The sequence below is a fragment of the Schistocerca serialis genome, chromosome 6 (genome assembly GCF_023864345.2).
Source record: "Schistocerca serialis cubense isolate TAMUIC-IGC-003099 chromosome 6, iqSchSeri2.2, whole genome shotgun sequence".
Taxonomy (NCBI): domain Eukaryota; kingdom Metazoa; phylum Arthropoda; class Insecta; order Orthoptera; family Acrididae; genus Schistocerca; species Schistocerca serialis.
In genome coordinates, this window is record NC_064643.1 from 131,156,538 (window position 1) to 131,178,205 (window position 21,668).

The 21,668-nt window shown below is 43.4% G+C and overlaps 1 protein-coding gene across 1 annotated transcript in view; it reads right to left on the minus strand.

Moving 5' to 3' along the window:
- The window catches only part of LOC126484689 (O-acyltransferase like protein-like), a 199,715-nt gene that overhangs the window by 158,740 nt on the left and 19,307 nt on the right, over window positions 1-21,668 (minus strand). The window contains exon 3 of the mRNA XM_050108284.1: window positions 13,899-14,104. Within this exon, the coding sequence (XP_049964241.1) occupies window positions 13,899-14,104 (206 nt within the window). The remainder of the gene's footprint in view (window positions 1-13,898; window positions 14,105-21,668) is intronic.

The window sequence follows — 21,668 nt, forward strand, 5'->3', positions numbered from 1 at the left end:
GCACCATGTGCCTTAAGCTCACGGTCACGTTATTGCTCTGTGCTTAACGGAAATTCACTCATTCAATGTATTTTAATCTGCTCTTCCATTTACAGTAATATTTTGGGGATTTTTATTTATTTTCCATATGTTTTCTTTGTGAACTTGCTTTCGCGCCACGTGGTCGGTTGGAGCAACCGCCGCATCGATAAATTGTAGTTTCGGTCTGAAAATATATTGTACACGATGAATAATCATACGATAGTGAGCGAGTGTAAAATAGGGAAGGAATAATCGTGTGTGTCCATATTTTTCTGGGTTTCTGTTGGCTACTGAAACTTGGCCATGTGGGTTGAACAGCACTGAAGTGATGTTTCTTGTGCACCCCCATAACGATTTGATTTGTTGGCGATGTTGTGCGTTAAGTAAAATACTCGTGCCACAAGGAAAGTATCGGATTTTAATGCTCACTGATTTGATAAAGATTTACGAAATACTCTTCCACCCTGACCTATTGTGCGGTTGTATAGAATTACATTGAAGCCAGGTCTGCGCTCCTCTGTCCCATTCCATAATTACGTGGCGAAACTGAACCATGTTTACTAGAGATCGGTTTTGATGATGTACATTGCAAGAGAAACACGACTAATTGTTGAAGTACCATAGGTACTGAATAAATATCAATTAATCTCTACCCTCGACTGATTATTAACTCCGTCCATCATAAAGAATAGGTGGCAGTCAGTACTACAGTCGATTTCTGGGTCATGAAAGCAAATAAAAGCTATATACTGCCTATTAAGCCCTGTATAGGTGCCTTCTGTAGTGGTTAAAAAAAATGCATTATCCGTTGCGTTCAAATTTTTACCGGTTCGTTAAAACATTCCGCTAGAAATTAGTAATACCCAGCAATAACTCGCAGGGGCCAGTAATTTCGTGGACCACACGAATTTAAGAAACTATTTACTACAGACTGTAGCTTGCAGGAGCGGTAGGACAGGTCAAAGCGACGGTAACCTACCTACTTAGGTAGACTTTTACCACCACCAGTACTGGAAGGTTACGTTGCAAGAGTATCCCACATTTTCTACTAGATTACTTGTATATATTGTGAACAGTAACGGTCCTAACGCACTGCCTTGGGGTACTCCGGAATTACCTTTACATCTGCCGATTTTGTTCCGTTAATAGCGATATATTGAGTTCTGTCTGCAAGGAAGTCTTGAATCCGTTGTCTACGGCGCTCTGGAGTTCATGGGGGAGGGTATTTCACATTCCTCATACATCTTGCACAGCAGGTGAAATAGTTTGTCATGGCTAGCTACCGCGAGGACCTCAATAATTCTGAGGGAATGCCGCATAGACCTAGACTACCGTAATATATCGGTTGCTGCCAACAGCTCACACTCTCGCTCCTATGCAACGTGAGCTGAGTATCCGGGCAGCGGTTGTTAAGAGCCTTCCCTGGTTCGTCATCGAACTGCAGATATGGAGTTTCGGTGAACTGATTAAAATACAACGGAATGGATCAGCTAGAGACAAAGATCTGGGTAGTGTGGTCACTGTGGCTTTTGATGCCTGACTACTAACAAGGGAACCTCCCCATCGCACCCCCCTCAGATTTAGTTATAAGTTGGCACAGTGGATAGGCCTTGAAAAACTGAACACAGATCAATCGAGAAAACAGGAAGAAGTTGTGTGGAACTATGAAAAAAAATAAGCAAAATATACAAACTGAGTAGTCCATAGCCAAAACAGGCAACTTCAAGGATAGCTGTACCCCACGAGCGCCGTGGTCCTGTGGTTAGCGTGAGCAGCTGCGGATCGAGAGGTCCTTGGTTCAACTCTGCCCTCGAGTGAAAAATTAAATTTTTTGGGAGTGATTTTCACATCCACAAGAAAACCTAAATCGGGGAAGGTAGATGAATGTTTTTACCCATTCGCCAAGTGTACAAGTTAGGTGGGTCGACAACATATTCCTGCCATGTGACGCACATGCTGTCACCAGTGTCGCATAGAATATATCAGACGTGTTTTCCTGTGGAGGAATCGGTTGACCTATGACCTTGCGATCAAATGTTTTCGATTCCCATTGGAGAGGCACGTCCTTTCGTCTACTAATCGCACGGTTTTGCAGTGCGGTCGCAAAACACAGACACTAAACTTCTAACAATGAAAAGAGACGTCAATTATCGAACGGACAGATCATAACTTTGCGAAAATAAAGAAAGTAAAATCTTCACTCGAAGGATAGACTTGAACCAAGCACCTCTCATTCCGCAGCTGCTCACGCTAACCACGGGACCACGGCGCACCTAACCTTACGTTCTCCTTGATGTTGCCTATCTTGCCCATGGACTACTCAATTTGTATATTTTGCTTATTTTTTTCATAGTTCCACACAACTTCTTCCTGTTTTCTCAATTGATCTGTGTTCAGTTTTTCAAGGCCTATCCACTGTGCCAACTTATAACTAAATCTGAGGGGGGTGCGATGGGGAGGTTCCCTTGTAAGTGCAGATAAACAGAAAATGACTTAGCATGTCTATCTGTTGTCCTCGTCAGCTGTGCATACTGTTTCATCCTGCCCTGTTTCAGTCATTCACTTTTTTTACTTTGACTGCGGATAAGAGAAGAAGGTACGACAAAGCAGCAACTATTGTTTTGCGGAATATGACTCTGTAAGCATTGCATTGTTTCAAGTAAGTATTTAACTGTTTCCACGACACAACACGTTATCCTATGAAACAAACTAAGGCACACTTGCACACACACACACACACACACACACACACACACACACACACACACACCACAGAGAGAGAGAGAGAGAGAAAGTCGGCCGCGGTGGCCGAGCGGTTCTAGGCGCTTCAGTCTGGAACCGTGCGACTGCTACGGTCACAGGTTCGAATCCTGCCTCGGGCATGGATGTGTGTGATGTCCTTAGGTTAGTTAGGTTTAAGTAGCTCTAAGTTCTATGGGACTGATGACCTCCGATGTTAAGTCCCATAGTGCTCAGAGCCATTTGAACCATTTGAGCACACACACAGAGAGAGAAAGAGAGAGTGAGAGAGAGAGAACAGAAACGAACAGGCAACATTTATATTGTACACACACAAACAAGACAAGACATGCCATACGTACAGTGTTACGACAAAAGTCGCTCACAGTTATCGCTTGATAAGTTTTTATTTCGTGCCAGATCAGTGGTCAAGTACTACATAGTACATAGCTGAAGAAAACCGAAGTATGAAAACTACAAAATTAAAAGATCTCAGTCTGAATATGCGCCGATTTTTCACTAAGTTGGATGGAAGTGTGCCCTCTAACCTATTTGCCTATTATAAGGAAAACTCAAATTTTTGCAACACAAACGAGTACATTTGATTCATGTGAGAATTATAGCGTAAACTTTTTTCATTCTATAAGTACCACATGTAAAACAAAACTTTACTGCTACCAAAAAGATCTACATCTATTCTCTCCAAACTATCGTGAGGTGCATGGCAGAGAGTACGTCCATTCTACCAGCTATTAGGGTTTCTTCCCGTTCCATTCACGCATGGGGCGCGGGAAGAATGATAGAATACCTCTATTCGTGCGGTAACTATTCTAACGTTATCTTCACGATCCCTACGTGAGTGAGAGTCAGCATTTAAAACCAGTTCTTGAAACTTTGTTAATAGGCTTTCTCGGTATAGTTTACGTCTGTCTTCAAGAGTCTTCCAATCCAGTTCCTTCATCATCTGTGTGACAAACCGGTATCCATTCGTGCTGCCATTCTCTGTATACGTTCGATATCCACTGTGAGTCCCACACACTTGAGCAGTATTCTAAGATGCGTCGCACGAGTGATCTGTAAACAATTTCCCTTGTAGACCGACTGCATTTCCCCAGTACTCTATCAATAAAGCGACGTCTACCACCTGCTTTACCCATAACTGTGGTTATGTGATCATTCCATTTCATATCCATACAAAGTGTTACACATTGGTATTTGTATGAGTTGGCCGATTCCAACAGTGACTCATTTATATTATAGTCATGGGATACCACGTTTTTTCGTTTTGTGAAGTGCACAATTTTACAATTCATGAACATTTAAAGTAAGTTGCCAGTCTTTGGACCACATTGAAATCTTATGAAGATCTGACTGAATATTTATACAGCTTCTTTCAAATAGTACTTCATTATAAATAACTGCATCATCTTCGAAAAGCCTGATGTTGCTATCAATATTGTTTGCAAGGTCATTAATATGCAACACGAACAGCAAGGTTCCCAACACACTTCCCTGAGTACACCCTTAGTACTTCTACATCTGACGACGACTCTCCAGCCAGGACAACACGCTGTGTCTTCCCTACCAAAAAGTCTTCAATCCAATCACTAATTTTACTCTATGCTCGATATGATAGTACATTTGACAATAAAGGTCGGAGTCAAAAGCTTTTCGGAAATCAAAAAATACGGTATCTACTTGGTTGCCTTGATCAAAAGCTTTCAGTATGCCATGTTAGAAAAGTGGAAGTTGGGGTCACATGATCGATGTTTTCGGAATCCATGCTGGATGGCACTGGGGACGTTCAAGATACCTCCTTATGTTTGAGTTCAGAGTATTTTCCGATACTGTACAACAGATTGATGTCAAGTATATTGGACCCTAGTTACGTGGATCACTGAAGATGCCTCTAACATAAAAGTTGAAACGCGTCTGGAACATAAATAAATATTATGTTGTAGCAAGAAAGAGACGTTTGAATATAGAAAACGAAGGCTAATATAAGTATTTTAAAAATGTGATCCCGTGTGAAGAACTTTGGATGTTTAATACTGTGGTGTCACCGCCAGACACCACACTTGCTAGGTGGTAGTTTTAAATCGGCCGCGGTCCATTAGTACATGTCGGACCCGCGTGTCGCCACTGTGTGATCGCAGACCGAGCGCCACCACAAGGCAGGTCTCGAGGTACGGGATAGCACTCGCCCCAGTTGTACGGACGACGTAGCTAGCGACTGCACTGACGAAGCCTCGCTCATTTGCAGAGCAGATAGTTAGAATAGCCTTCAGCTAAGTCAATGGCTACGACCTAGCAAGGCGCCATTAGTAACATTGCATGTATCTAAAGAGTCTCACTTGTATCGCCACAATCTCCAGATGTACCAAAAGGATGGATTAAAGTGAAGTATTCCAGAAGCTACGTACTTTTCTTTATAGCATTCATTACGTATCCTGTTTCAGACCTCACGCCATCCTGCTTTAGCTTAGCGCGTGCCTTTCGGCTTCCTCTCATTGTGTCTAGGCTGTCTTGTCTAGACACAACAAATACTGTCGTGAGATCCAACTTCAATGTCGCTAGCAGAAGACTTCCAAACGCAGTATGCAGAAAAAGAAGGATAAGGAAACTGACACTGAGAAGAATGCTGATTTACTTTCTCCACAGAGAAATGTTACTCAGCTGTGACGGAGCCTACCGAAGGATTTCTAATAGAACGCTGACTTTGTACAAAGTCTTACGACACTCTTCATCATTCACTTTAGACGAAAATCGTCCTTGCTGCGACTTTTCTGCCCCCTTCTGCGTGAACTGCCATAGTGTATTTATTCTCTGCCACAGGGCCACAGACCGCCTAAAGAGACTGGCACTGTGGACATCATTTAGATTGCTATAGTGGTCCAACGTAGAGATATTCAGCTCTAACGACCTCCAGTTGTGCTATGATAAGAGGGAGCAATGCCACCAACGTCCTACGCAACTAGTTGGTTGAGAAAACAAAAACGTTAACAGGCTGGTGTCATCTGAAATTGACTGTTCGAATGTGAAAACGTTTATCGCATAGTAAAAAAAGAATACGCCGTTTATTGATGTAGTTCTAATATCAGTTTTGTAAACAAATGTACCGTAAGTTTCAACAAAATTTTCCTAAAACACATGTAGCATCCACATTGAATTACACAATAAAGAAATAATGATGTTTCCCAGGACAGAGCTTGACGTCAGCCAAACAACACAGAAATTAAAAATATGAAGACAGAAGGCATAAATGAGGTTCTAGTCTCTAGTCTGAAGGCGTGCATACAAAACCCACTGACAAACAAAATCAATGATTCCCTTAGTTCACGTACTTTTTCCCGAGTAAGTAAAACATATACGAGTTGTTCCCTTACTAAACAAAGGTAAGACTGCGACCACTCGTATGCTATTCCTCTTATGCCTAGTACTTCTCGATTGTTGTGTAGTAGTTTATGATCAACGGTGTCAAAAACCTGGGTAAAGTCCAAGAATATTCCTGCAACACTGTAATTCTCGTCAAGAGCTTTTGAACAGTTTCACTACTATCACTATTCTCATGAATTATTTAATTAATCTTTAAAGATAGATTAATGAGTTCATGAATAAGTGCAACCTTTTTAACGAAGCGCAGAAGAAGGGCAATATCGGCCATTACAAAGTTCAAAAAAGTGGTACCTGAAGCGCTTGACAAGAATTACTCGGTTGCAGGTATTTTATTGGACTTGGCCAAGGTTTTTGACACAGTTGATGATAAAATTCTACTATACATCAAGAGGCACTTGGTGTAAGAGGAATAGCAAACGAGCGGTCAAAGTCGTACCTGGGAAATAGCGCGCAAGAGATTGACATAGTTCACACGTCTGCTGACGATAAACTCACAGTAAAACAAGAAACATACAAACATAGGTGTTCGTCGAGGTAGCGCACTGGGGCCAATTCTGTTCATCAATGACTTCCCAGATAGCATATGACATAAAAAAGTTATAATTTTGCTAATGACAGCGGCATCATAGTCACTAGTAAACCACGAGTATTCCTAATAGAGAAAGCAAACTAAACCCTCAAGGATATTTACAAATGGGTCGTGTGACACAAATTAACGTGAAAATAAAGAAAACAGTGTGTATTTCAACATAAAGAATGAAAACAACTCTGTTACGCTAACTACAGATGATAAACCAATCGGTGGTTTACTGAACACGAAGTTTTTAGGGATGAATATTGACTGTCAGATAACATGGAACAAACACACAAAGATACTGGTAAAAAGAATGCAATCAGCATTTCCTGTTCTTGTGGTGCTATCATCGGTTTGTGACAACCACTGTCTTGTGGAGACGTACTAGTTCTTAACTGTGGTATCCTTTTGTAAGGATAGAAGGCACAAGACATTGACAATTTTCAAAATAAAGAAATGGGCTGTAAAAATAGTAACTGAAAGCAATAGCTGGACTCATTGCAAGCAACTATTTTTAAAAAAACTAGCTGTCCTTAGTGCACTTAGTGAGTACATCTACCAGTTTGTATATTACGGAAAACATTTTCTTCTTCTTCTCTTCAAACTTCACATTTTGAAGACAATGTTTTTATCAGTCTTCAGACGCCTCTTTTTCCTGAGGGCTTGTAGTTATTTAGAATTACATCTTCTTCCATACATTTAAGACGTCGCTTCCGTGTCTCCCTCTATTCCTCCACTTTTGTCGTTTAAGTTACGTACTTCTACTTCTTATAGCATGTTTTGACTTCTTATAAGATCTCTCCTCGAGCAACCTTCGGCAGATCTTAAAAATCTCATTTCAGCTAGTTGTACGTCTACGATGCGTTTGTCTTTCTTTTTTCGTTTTTTTTCAATTCACTGCCATAGAGCAAATCAGGCACAGCAATTGTTTTATAAAACATTAAGTATGTGTTACCTCATTCTGTTCTCTAAGGTTTTGTTTATAGTTCCACATATGAGATGAAATTTGTTGATTGCATTCTGTACAATATTATCGCTATTTAAGTTGATATCGCACATCAAACATCTACAACTGGAGACTTGTTCCAGTGCTTTGTCTTCAGTAAAATTTTTTGCTTGGAATGGATGTATTCCGGAGGGAACCATGCCTTTCGTTTAAGTGATGGATATTTTCAGATTATAAAATTCTCTTCTCAGGTAATATAATGTATACATTGAATTCTGTAAGTCTGCTTTCCTATTCAGTATTAAGACTATATCATCTGCATACACCATAGTGCTCAGATGAGAACTGCTTTTTAGTTCTACACCTTGACGTACTTCATTTTTCTAACTTCTTGTGAAAACCTCAATATATATGTTAAAGATTGTCTGTGACAAGCTACTTCCTTGCCTGACGCCTTCATTTATTACTGCCCCTCCTGTTTTTGAGCTGCCTGTGTTTATGATTATTTTAGAACTTTTTGACTGTCCATATAAGATCTATGGGATATCCTATTTCTTCCATCATTGTCCACAGCCTGTTTTTAATGACTGAGTATAAAGCCTTCTTGAAGTCAATAAAAGCAACATTTATAGAATGAGTTTGTGTTGTTCTTTTAATGCTCAAGACATTATCGTTGGGGGAGCGTCCCTTACTAAATCCCTGTTTTTCTGTAGTGAGACATCGACGCCGCAAATTCTTGTGAAGACTTGTTTACACTGTTGGGCCATGTGGAGGTGCTGGCTGGCGAACACACTCGGCCAGATGCACTGGGGTTGCTGGCAGCCATACTGTCAGTAACTTGTAACCATGCTCCCTGTTCTTGCTGTTAGAGTGTTTAATTATTTCGATAGCCTCTCTTAGTTTTCACTGCAGCAACCACGGCAAGCGTAAGCGGTTTTTGAAAAATAAAAGATCTGCCACAGTCGTGGTGGTGCTCAGCTATAGCTGATTTGTTGTGTTGCCCCAGACGTACGTGCCATTCCTGCTCGAACACGAGAGTGCTGTGCTAATATGGTCTCCCAGTTTCACCAACACAGGCTCCCCCGCATTCACACCGAAGTTAGTAGATGCCTGTTCTGTGGAGAGAATGTGTTGAATCCTTCATGGGCCTCAACATATCTCGGATCGTCCGGTTGGTCTAGAATGTTGGTTTGATTCCTTCGCGACGCGGCAAGTTGTCTACACGGCCAGTGACGCCTCTCATGTAAGGTAAGCGAGCAGCAGTATTAACAAGCGGCCATAAGAGAACTGCCACGCGGCGTCAACGCCTCGCTGCAGCAACACCTTACCCCTGGGTACAAACTGCCAATTCGCAGCTGCCTGCCAATCACCGCCTGGGTGATAGCCTACCGTACAGCAACCACTCCGTAGCAATCTTTACTTCGAATTCTCCAGTATTATCGCGGAACGTGACGTCGGTAGGCACCTGACAACTGAAATAAAACGCGGCCTATTGCGGTAGCGCAATAAATAAGCACTGACTTGGTGGAATCGCTTTTCTCATTGTAGTGTCTTGTATTCATCCACCGGCTACATTTGACTGAAGGAGAGGTTTAGCGGAATTACGGGGCACCACCTCTAGAAGCTAAAAGAAATTTTTAGTAATGAATAAAACTCCGTACTCCAGATTCCAAGGGAGACTGGTGAATGGGGGCAGACCAAGTGCCTATTATCTATGGGGACACCTATGTACGGGGCCAACTATTCTATTCTAGTAATGTATTAATGTTGGAACATCAACACACAAAAAGTTATGATACCCTTTTTTTCCCTTCACACTCAATTCTCTCAATACGTTTTCGTGAGTGATCTTTGACGCTGCTTCACCAATTTTTGATCCACCGTTTTTTCCTGCTTGCAACGAAGTAGAGCAATTACCACTACAGCAACAACTTTATCGTCAACGTTCCGAGCACAGTACTATTGCACAATATTATTGACAATACTACTGAGCAGTTTAGGGAGAACTTCAATAATATTGCGCAATATTATTTTCTAATACTATTGACGGTCTATGGGAGGCAAAGAGGAGTTTGCAAGCAAAGAATCGAAAATTTTGAGATTTTACGAGACACTTTCTTGAATATTCTGCACTCTTTCCTGCACGAAATGGTATGTAAATTACCTTTGTGTGACATTTAGAAGTATTTTAATTTTATTATTATTATTATTTTTTTTTTTTTTTTTTTTTTTTGCGAATCTCTGAAACTAGCAAATTTCAGATGTTCATCTCTTTATATGTTAATATGTTGGAAAGTAAATGATTTTAAAGTCTATAAGTGTATAAACAAATCCATATGACAGTCTGGAGATAAAGAAACTGGAATGCATTGGACATGTGAAAAAGAGGATGGGCACATGATTCAGAAAATTAAACGAAATTCTTCGCATCACCACATTGTCGGATGGCAAGCCACTCAGGGGTCAACTGACTGATAAGACAACAAATCAGCTTCAGCAGTATTATGGAATGGCCATCAGGGATAATCGAAATGCTTAAGAAAGTATGAAAGGAGCAGTCTGGGCCTCGTACTTTTACAAACACTCAACTGACAGAAAATCGATACACTGCCCACTTGGACCTCAGTCACAGTGTAAATTCCGGAATGTGAACTTTCAGGAATGTGTTTTGAACACAAGAGCTCTATTGCTGAAACTGTTATGGAAGGAAACAAGCTAAGTTATAGGGACCTAGATCACCCACATCACATCTGAAGGTGTCTACATGTGTGGACTCGTAATCTCAATGAGTCCTTGAATAACATATCTGATACAAGCTCCCAAAACTGCGTTTGCAAGATTAAATACACTTAAATGTGGAGTCAGTGATGCTATATTAACATTTAAATGAAGAAAAATGATAAAAATAAGAGTTATAGTCCACCTTAACATCACCACAGACAGTCATACTGTAAAGGGGTTGAAATTATCAGACGAGACTTGGTAGGGTAGAGCTTGCAACCAAGTTCAACACCAAAGAAGCAAGGACAACCAGAAATAAGAAGGTTTTGGAGATGAAGGGTGACAAAGATGACGCTGACTGCTGCTACGTGCTTTTGACCCTAAATTTAAAAACATGAGTGAGTTTTTATCGTTTTAAACTTTAAATGTGATTTTATCAAAACGACTCTTTTTTTACATTTTGTGTACATGTACATCAAAAATTGCTTGCGAGAGCTACATGAAATTTTGTGACCTGTTACGATGTAATATACCTACTGAAGCACAATCATGACAGTGATTTGAACAGGTATGAATCTAGGGGCCTATATGTAAAAATATTCATAATAAAAAGTAGCGTACCTTTAAAAAATATATATGTCTGGTTCTTTCGTTTCTTGCCTCTTAATTTTGTTTCAGCAGACAAAAAAAAAAGAAACATGTGTAAGTTAGCTGTAAAACCTTCAGATTGTTATGTTCATTGGTTGCTAAGATAAAGGTACGTATTCATGGCTTATTTAACAGTGTCAGCGTAGAGTCGTAGACCCTGCAAACTTCCCCTAAGGAAACATGTCTTTCAGCTACGTCATTGAGCAGCGCGAAGCGTACAGAAGAGCATCCAGCCCATGCGCACTGCAAGTTCGTGGCCTTTTCGTATCTACGTGGGTTCCATGTGTCTCAGCAAGTCACGAAAGTTGCCAGGCCGTTGCAAGTGTTTTGCCGCCCCAGACGAGGACTGAAAAATGACGCCCCCTCTTTTTTTACTACCATCGGTTTCCCCAACATCCACCCTCCCTCTCTACCACTGCCAAAGTCCAAAGGCACGACAATGCGGATCTCCTATTACACTTTCAACCATTAGGCTATGGTGACAAGGCGTCATAGTTTTCTGGGAACAGTCCTCACTTATCATGCTTTGTCCTCGATTCTTTTAAAACTGATTGAGAACAACAAATGTCCTCAATTTCTTAATTTATAAGTCCTCAGTTTTTGAAGCCTCTGAAAATAATCGAAACAGGAAGAATGTACAGAACATTTTAAACTAGAACTCAATCGAATAGACAAGTGGAACCAAATTTGGCATCATTTACTAATTTTATTTAATTAGGTAATGGACTAAAAAGGTGTGGAAACATTTTCTTGTGCAAATGAATTTTTCCTACAATTTAAAAAGAACAGAAGAACTGAGAACATCAACAGAACCGTTCAATACAACTGACGCTTGACAAACGATCTGCAGAGACAAATACAAAAGCAGGGACTGAGGGAGTTTTGTTATCAAGTTGCACCATGGTCCTAAGCTAGCGCAAGTTCCCCACTCCAGTACTCTACAGAGACGAATCAAGCACACGTCTGAAACTTTCTGGCAGATTAAAAGTGTGTACCGGACCGAGACCCGAACTCGAGACCTTTGCCTTTCGCAGGCAAGTGCTCTACCAACTGAGCTACCCAAGCACACCTCACGACGCGTCTTCACAACTTTAATTCCTCCAGTACCTCGTACCTCCAGTACCTTCCATACTTCACAGAAGCTCTCCTGCTGGTTCGCAGGTTGGAAGGTAGGAGACAACGTACTGGTGGAATTAAAGGTCTGAGGACAGGTCATGAGTCATGCTTGGGTAGCTCAGTTGCTCACAGTGTTCGGTCAGAGGGTTAACTGACCTCTGTACTAAAAAAAATTAGTTAATCGATCATCAACGAACTTACACGGATGTCTTACGACGTCCGCCCCGAGCATATGCAACAAACAAAAGCGAAGGAAATGAGACTAAAAAAAAAAAAAAAAAATTGGTAGAGCCATGCATGCGAAAGGCAAAGGTCCCGAGTTCAGGTCTCGGTCTGGCACACAATTTTAATCTGCCAGGAACTTTCGTATCAGAGCACACTCAGCTACAGAGTGAATATTTCATTAAGGACATATTTGTTTCTGTTTCGTACTCAATGGCGACTGCGTTAGTTTTGAGGTAGATAGAGGCAATGTGTTTACTTGCATCAGAGAGGGTAAAGACTTTGGAAGTGACTGTTCTGTATGCTTTTGAAAACAATTTGGTGATTTAATTTTTCGTCTTTTCCATTTTTTTTCTCCTCATTTGCTCAATTTTTCCGCACTCTGATTGGAAATTAATTTTTCCCATCCTTTGCCACCCCTAAAATTTTGCGCCCTAGGCGACCGCTTGTCTTGCCTAATGGTAGAAACGGCCCTGGCAAGCGGCTGTGTCATCTGATGAAGTAGTGTCGGTCATCGTTAGCTTCCACAAAACTATGCTAAGTTGATTTTTTTAATTTTTTATTTATTGAATTTCAATTCCCCATCGGGGCGGGCTAGCAGCAGCGTATGCGCTGCTCTTCAGCCAAAAGACAATAATGATACAACAGAAGACATTTAAAATTAGAAAGGAGAAAATATGGCTGACAAAAATATAAAAAGGAGGAACATAATGGACGAGAACAGACAACAATGGGGCAACTGTAAAATGCAGACAATAACCTTAACAAGTATTGAGCACATACAACCACACACTGGGACAATTAAAAGAACTTAAGGCAAAGTATGGCTTCAGTATAAAATTATCGATGGACGGCGTAGCACATAATGAACACTGACAGTAACACTATGTATAAGTCCAGCACACAACTAAAATCACAGCTCTTTACGCACAGGAGAACAGCACCAAACACAAGACTGATGTAACACACTGATGAGCAAAATGGAGGATCTGCCACGCGCAAGGAGATGAGCGAGAAGGGAAGAAGGGAGGGTGGGGAAGAGAGGGGGAGACGGGTGGGGGGAGCACCAAAGAGAGCTGTGGAGGGAGGGACGTGGGAGGGAAAGAGCGAGGATGGGGTGCAGGGACTCAGGGGGGAGGGGGGCGGAAGGACGAAAACCCGCTCATGGAGAAGGAGGGGAGAGGAAAAGAGGGGCCCTGGGGAGGGGGGAACAAGGCCAGGTTACAGCTGGATGGAAGGGTAGATGTCACGGCGAAGTTCAACATCCGGAAGGGGTAGGTGCTGGAAATTGCCCTGATGAAAGAGATGGAGTGTGTGCAGGTGGAGAGAGGGAGGGATACAATGATAGAGGTGCGGCGGGGGATGGAGAGGAAGGAGGAAACCAGAGGGTGGGGGGGGGGGGGGGAAGGCTACGTTGATTCACCCTCTCAGACACCGCAGCCGCAGAAACGCAATGCGCAATGGGCACCTGCTTGCAGTGCTCTTTATTATAGGGAGGTGTGGTGAGGCACGCACAGAGCGGCGGCGGCGGGCAGGTCCCAGGCCAGCGGCTCCCCGCTGCTGCAGTCCTCCTCGTCCAGCCTGACGCCGAGCTGCAGCCGCGGGTGGAGGTGGGGCCGCAGCGCCGCCAGCACCATCTGGCGGGCGTCGCTGGCGTTACAGGCGGAGGGCACGCACGCCGCCCACTGCCACTGCGAGAAGCGGGACATGAAGAACGTCACCTGCAACACGCCACCGACATTCTAAGGAACAGTTTAGCGTGGCGCGGGGCCACTGGTCAGCTGTGACGTTTCTACTCAGCAACATGTACAGTAGAGTGACGATTACCAGAATACCCAACAACCGAAACACCCTTCAACCGAAAGCGTTCCGGTTAGCAAACTCAAAATTATGCGCACCCCATGTAGAAGTTTCTGTGACACAGTTCATTTTATGGAAAGAGGCAGAAAAATTAATTCTGAAACTTACTGTGGAACCCTAACAGGCTCAGCGTTTGGGAGACCACCCACATATTGTTTCAACTATGCAACAGAAGTTTCACTGGGAAGACCTTACACCTGCTCCATATACACTACTGGCCATTAAAATTGCTACACCACGAAGATGACGTACTACAGACGAGAAATTTAACCGACAGGAACAAGATGCTGTGACATGCAAATGATCAGCTTTTCAGAGCTTTCACACAAGGTTGACGCCGGTGGCGACACATACAACGTGCTGACATGAGGAAAGTTTCCAACCGATTTCTCATACACAAACAGCAGTTGACCGGCGTTGCCTGATGAAACGTTGTTGTGATGCCTCGTGTAAGGAGGAGAAATGCGTACCATCACGTTTCCGACTTTGATAAAGGTCGGATTGTAGCCATTCGCGATTGCGGTTTATCGTATCGCGACATTGCGTTGGTCGAGATCCAATGACTGTTAGCAGAATATGGAATCGGTCAGTTCAGGAGGGAAATACGGAACGCTGTGCTGGATCCCAACGGCCTCGTATCACTAGCAGTCGAGATGACAGGCATCTTATCCGCATGACTGTAACGGATCGTGTAGCCACGTCTCGATCCCTGAGTCAACAGATGCGGACGTTTGCAAAACAACAACCATTTGCACGAACAGTTCGACGACGCTTGCAGCAGCATGGACTATCAGCTCGGAGACTGCGGTTACCCTTCACGCTGCATCACAGACAGGAGCGTCTGCGTTGGTGTACTCAACGACGAACCTGGGTGCACGAATGGCAAAACGTCATTTTTTCGGATGAATCCAGGTTCTGTTTACAGCATCATGATGGTCGCATCCGTGTTTGGCGACATCGCGGTGAACGGACATTGGAAGCGTGTATTGGTCATCGCCATACTGGCGTATCACCCGGCGTGATGGTATGGGGTGCGATTGGTTACACGTCTCGGTCACCTCTTGTTCGCATTGACTGCACTTTGAACAGTGGACGTTACATTTCAGATGTATTACGACCCGTGGCTCTACCCTTCATTCGACCCCTGCGTAACGCTACATTTCAGCAGGATAATGCACGACCGCATGTTGCAGGTCCTGTACGGGCCTCTCTGGATACAGAAAATGTTCGACTGTTGCCCTGGCCAGCACATTCTCCACCAATTGAAAACGTCTGGTCAACTGGCTTCTCAGAATACACCAGTCACTACTCTTGATGAACTGTCGTATCGTGTCGAACCTGCATGGCCAGCTGTACCTGTACACGCCATCCAAGCTCTGTTTGACTCAATGCCCAGGCGTATCCAGGCCGTTATCATGGCCAGAGGTGGTTGTTCTGGGTACTGATTTCTCAGGATCTATGCACCCAAATTGCGTGAAAATGTAATCACATGTCAGTTCTAGTATAATATATTTGCCCAATGAATACCCATTTATCATCTGCATTTCTTCTTGGAGTAGCAATTTTAATGGCCAGTAGTGTAGTTCCTATCCGTCCTCCCACAATTTCGGTATTTTTGGAACCGTGACAAAAGATGTTGCTGGCCATCAATCAGCTTCGGGTAAAAAGATGCGCACCTGGGTACTGTCATAGTTCCGTAGACAATTACAAACTTTTTCCATCAAGACAGTGACCACCTTGCCACACAGTGGGAGAAAGGTGTTAGTTATGGCGATTACTTTTGAAATAATAAACAGTTTGCTTACTTTCTTCCCATCTATTTCCCTCTCATTTGACTGTCCTTGCAGGAAATGGAAAAGAGTTTTTGCATCATATTCTGTAGAACCACATTAGTGTGACCATCTGTCAAAAGCCTTCTACAGCATGGACTTTTTGGAGACATAGTTGTGGTAACTGATTTATGATCCCTGTGGTTGATTTATGGCCCCCTGGGGATCATCTATCCTTGTGAGAACCCCCCTCCCACCTCCCACTCCTCCTTCCCCTTCTGGGAAAAAGGACACTTTTTTTTGTCACCCTTCCCCAGTTCAGTTCAGAGTCACTTATCCCCCTCCTGGGAAATTCTTCAGATATCCCCTCCCCCACTTCCCCCTCTCCCCCTTCTGTGAATTCCTTATTTAAACGGTTTGCAGGACAGAGGGCTCCTTCCCTACCCTTCCATATTCACCCCCTCCCCTCCCATAACGAAATTTGCGGGAAAAAACTCAGTCTGTGCTGATCTGTTAGACTGGTAGGATTACATGACACAAAATGTGCCGTAAATTGTCCATTTATTTAAACATTAATTAAATTGGTGAGAAATCTTTGCCTATGGTTCTCTTTATTTGGGCAGGAAAAATAGCCCATTCTTATGACATCACAATAGTGATATCAAAACCGGCAGTAAATAGTCCACTTCCACTATTCTATCAAATTAATGCTTTAACAACAATTTAGAGGAGACAAGGTAACGGAAAAAGCTCTGGAAAGTGCAAGTCCAATCGATTGCCTAAAACACTCACCACCATCTTATGACGGTTCTTATTCGTAATAAAACGTTTGAGAATCACGTACATGCATTTTGCAGATCCAGTAATTAAATAGATCGTAGTGCTAAATATTTCTTAGGTCTTCTATACGCTGACGTTTTAGAAGACAAGCAACCACCCAAATGCTTCCACTTAACATATCTGGCAAAACAAAAGTCACACTCACAATCACGAAGTGTGTGCTGTCTACCAACTGTAGGGATGCTGGGAGTCGCGCCCACGCCGGCCAGGAGACTCGCACTAGCATTGGCAACACTGGCAGTTGCGTACCCATCTTTGAGCATTCACTCGCCAGCCGTACCAGACACTCCGAGGCCCGAGAGAGACTGTCACTATTACTGCCCAACCATCAACTGATCAATTTACATAGGGGGGATAATCGTCTAGCACACTCGCCACTTTGAATCTTCTCAAATTTCCACTTAAGAACTGGCATGTCCACTTCAGTTCCTGCTCAACCAGCATACTGGTTAGTTTACTACTCAAGCAGCCAGAGGGCACTGCAAGCGTCATCACTGGGAACTGTCCATGCAGCTGTGGGTAAGAGCAGACTAGCTAGATCCTTTCTTTATAACTAACTGTTCTGCAAAGTGTGAGTCGCGGTTTGCGGATAGCCAAATTCTCGTGACCTCCCCTGTCACTGGCTGTGGCACGCTGTGAGAGAAGCAGGCATGTCTTGGACTTACGGTTCTAACTGCAGTTCCACCACTGACATTGACTCTTCCTCGTTTAAAAAATCCGCTTTACCCTGAAAGTTGGATGTCTATGGTTCTGCTGTGTGCATACACAAACTCTGAGTCTGAGATATTACTATCGTGAGTAGTAGTGAGCGAGCAGTTGTCGAGCGGAGTCGGAAATGGTCGGGTGCAAAGTGCAGTGGAGAGCAGCCGCACGACATGAAAGGCCACAGCCTGCCGTGACCGTGCTAGTAGCGCCGGAGGATCTTTGGTATTAACTGAGGATGTTTTGGTAATTTGCCTTTTTGCTGCACGTAGTTGTTGATTGCTTGTGCACTGGAGGGATTTTATCAGATCTATGTATGCACAGTCTCAGAGTAATATTCATATCTTTGCTGTAAATTGAGCATAGACATTGTGGAATAATTAAAAGTCTGCGTAAAGTCTGTCAGCTTTTAAATCATCAATTTTCTGAATACAGTAAATTAAAAGCTTTTATTCGTTTCTTTCACTTCTCTTTGCATCGCTTAAGATTAGTTGACCAAACCTCTCCTGATCATTCAGTTTCTACGTATAAAATTATGGCAGTAATTGTTGCAATTAGTCCATGCATTACACTCTGCATGGATCGCAGTATTGCTTTTTGAAATAATTTAGCATACTTGTATTTGCACATTGCTAAAGTATCATTACCTGTTTTAAGATCATGTACAACAGTATAGCACAGACTATATTTCCTCTCAGTATTCTCTCATCAGGTAAAAAATTCTTCTTCTTAGCTTAGTATCTGTTAAGACCAGCATCGCAGAACTAGAATATTAAACTCATTTTTGGCTCATGGCAGAGTGCTGATAGGATCCTCTATCCTGTCACAGGGTGTCTCCTCACTTTCGAACTGTCTCAAGGTAGTCAGATGCCTCATCACCTACAAAGTCTCTTAAGGGTGGCACATAGCGGGACACAAGAGTTGTAAATATCAGGTTAATACTAAATATCACTTTATAAATTCGGTAATATAGCTGACTTATTACGATGGCCATCTCTCTCTGTCTAGGTGAGAGATTGAAATTTCATTAAAAGATCTCGCCTGCTTACCGTTCCAACTCGCGAATCATATCTGTGTACTCTCTCCCTCGTTTCCAATTTTTTGGTGACAATCCTTGATATCAAATTAATTTACTAATTAATTGAATTGATCATGAGAGCCCCTTCGCGATGTGAATAATTTTTTTCTGGAGTCAGATAACACTCGCCAGATAACCACTACAGAATCTTCTGTGACATCTCCAAGGGTTTCGCACAAGATAGGCAGTCACTTCCACCAATACAAAAATGGATAGCAACCATTGTCAAATAGCTGAAGATATCCAATGCTAATTACGCTCTGTCTGTCACTTGCCTTACCATCCTTGTGGATGTAAGTCACTTAGAATTCCAGTATACTGCTCCCGAGCTAACCCTGCTGGATCTGTGGGGGCAGGAGGATGATTCACTCCCTTCTCCACCCCTGTGATTCCTCCACTCCCATACCCACCAGCCACACCCTCTCACAAGAGAACAGCTGCCGCCGCCGCTGACGCTGCCGCTGCCGCCACCTGGCCACAAACCTCCATCATGGCTGCACCACTCCTGGCCGACAGCCAGCACCTGCCATGCTGAATAGCTGTTAATGATTCCAGGCTCACAAAAGTTGTCCTGTCCGCAGGACTGGGTGCACAAATGTCACTTCGCTAAATACCAAGACACTGAGCAATATACTTCCTCTCATCCCACCTACAAACCGAAGTGTTCTGAAACGTATTTTCGAAATATGCTGGAAAGGTAACCCATTGAACAATAGCAAAATACCTGTCCGCTGACCACACCATTCCAAACGTGCATGAGCCTGCACACCTGGATTTCCCTTAGAATACAGACCTATAGAAGCGCTCCTATTGGCTTTCGCCAAACTGGTGGGTGGATGCTTCAAAACTCAAATGGGAATCCCTAGAGGGAAGGCACTGTTCTTTTTGAGAAACACTGTAGAGAAGGTGACTGCAGAAGGAGTCTATTGTTGCCAACATACATTTCGCTTAAGAACTATGACAATCAGAGACGAGAAATTAACGCTAATACGGAGGCAAATACACAGACTTTTTCCTCCTCGCTCTGTTTGCAGGTGGAATAGGAAAGGAAATGATTAGTAGTGGTACAGGGAAGCCTCCGCCACGCATTGAACGATGGCTTACGAAGAGTGTGACAGATGTAGACGTAAATTTATTCTAGCTAATAAGATGTCAGTCCATCCATTTATAGGCACACAACACTCACTGAGGAATGTTGCCTCGTATTTGTCGAGAAAACAAAAGGTGGGACTTCTACTGCTGATTGTCTCCCAGTGGAAATTTTCGTATTAGTCCAGCTAACTTTCTCATCACAGCCACTTCAAGAGATTTATGTGAAAGGTTGTAAGATGTTTGCCCACAACAGTCAGAGTTTCGCTTACTTGCCATATTCTCACGAATCTTCCAGTCTTCGATGTATAGCATTTGAATCCACCTGATTTCGAGAGATAAGGGATGTCCCCCGTCGAGTCACAGACCCCTGCTAATTCTCTTGAACTCCCATCGCACTATTCCATAAGTTAGAATGCTGTCGAGTCCTCTACCAATCACTGACTAGGCAGAGAGCTATCACAATGAGAAAAAAGCACACTGCCGCACAGGGCGAAACTCACAGCCATGAAGAGTATACATGGACTGCACTAAGAAATCTAGAAGCGTAACACCTACAGTTCATCGAGATCGAATGATTGTCTACAAATATCCCCTTGTCCGCGGCTCGTGGATTTGCGGTAGCGTTCTCGCTTCCCGCGTATGTGGTCCCGGGTATTGTGTGTCTTTCATCATCATTTGATCCTCATTCACTCGCAAGAACTTGTGGAGCGGCAGCCGAACCGCCCCGCGAGGGGTCTCCCGACCACCAATGCCATATGCTCATTAATATCCCCTTGAATGTGTCCTAATCTCCTCTGTCGTATTCCTATGATTACTACACTAGAAATGCGACAGTGTAATTGTGTCTGAGTCTTCGTTGATAACGCAGTGTTTCATGAGAAATATGTCAACTTTTTTCTCCCACATCATACGAATTCAAACAGTATCACAGAGCTTTCAATACACTATCCATTGAATCATATACATCAGTGCACGCCCCCATGCATAATTCAGAGTAGCGCGAGATTGTGGACTTAATCACAGCACTGCTCATCTTTTAGCCCCAAGTGTTGCTCAATAGTGGACCAGCAATGATACTGTAATTCATCTAGAGCAGAGTATATCCACATGGGCAGTTCGCATATGCATAGTGCTCGTTATTTATTGAAAACCATGGACAGTACTAGCACACTTACCCAACTATTGTACATCGAGAGCCAAGTACAAGCAGGACCAAATCAACGTTAATGTTTCTTCCAGGCAACAGCAGTCATCTTAGTACCTCTTATACCTCGATAGTGCACTATAGTGCAACAAACTCTAGGCGATGTGTCTTCTGAATCTGCAGTCATTCACCTCCTACACCGTCACTCCTTAGTGAGTGGACCACATCCCCTTAAACATTCAGGCAGATGAATTTGGGCCTGACATATTTTTCTGCTTTATCTCATGGTTTTGTCTGCCCTTCGTGTTTGTATTGCGTCCCTTAAGATTCTAGCAAAAGAATCCAAACTCGATATATGCATTCTACACTCCTGGAAATGGAAAAAAGAACACATTGACACCGGTGTGTCAGACCCACCATACTTTCTCCGGACACTGCGAGAGGGCTGTACAAGCAATGATCACACGCACGGCACAGCGGACACACCAGGAACTGCGGTGTTCGCCGTCGAATGGCGCTAGCTGAGCAGCATTTGTGCACCGCCGCCGTCAGTGTCAGCCAGTTTGCCGTGGCATACGGAGCTCCATCGCAGTCTTTAACACTGGTAGCATGCCGCGACAGCGTGGACGTGAACCGTATGTGCAATTGACGGACTTTGAGCGAGGGCGTATAGTGGGCATGCGGGAGGCCGGGTGGACGTACCGCCGAATTGCTCAACACGTGGGGCGTGAGGTCTCCACAGTACATCGATGTTGTCGCCAGTGGTCGGCGGAAGGTGCACGTGCCCGTCGACCTGGGAC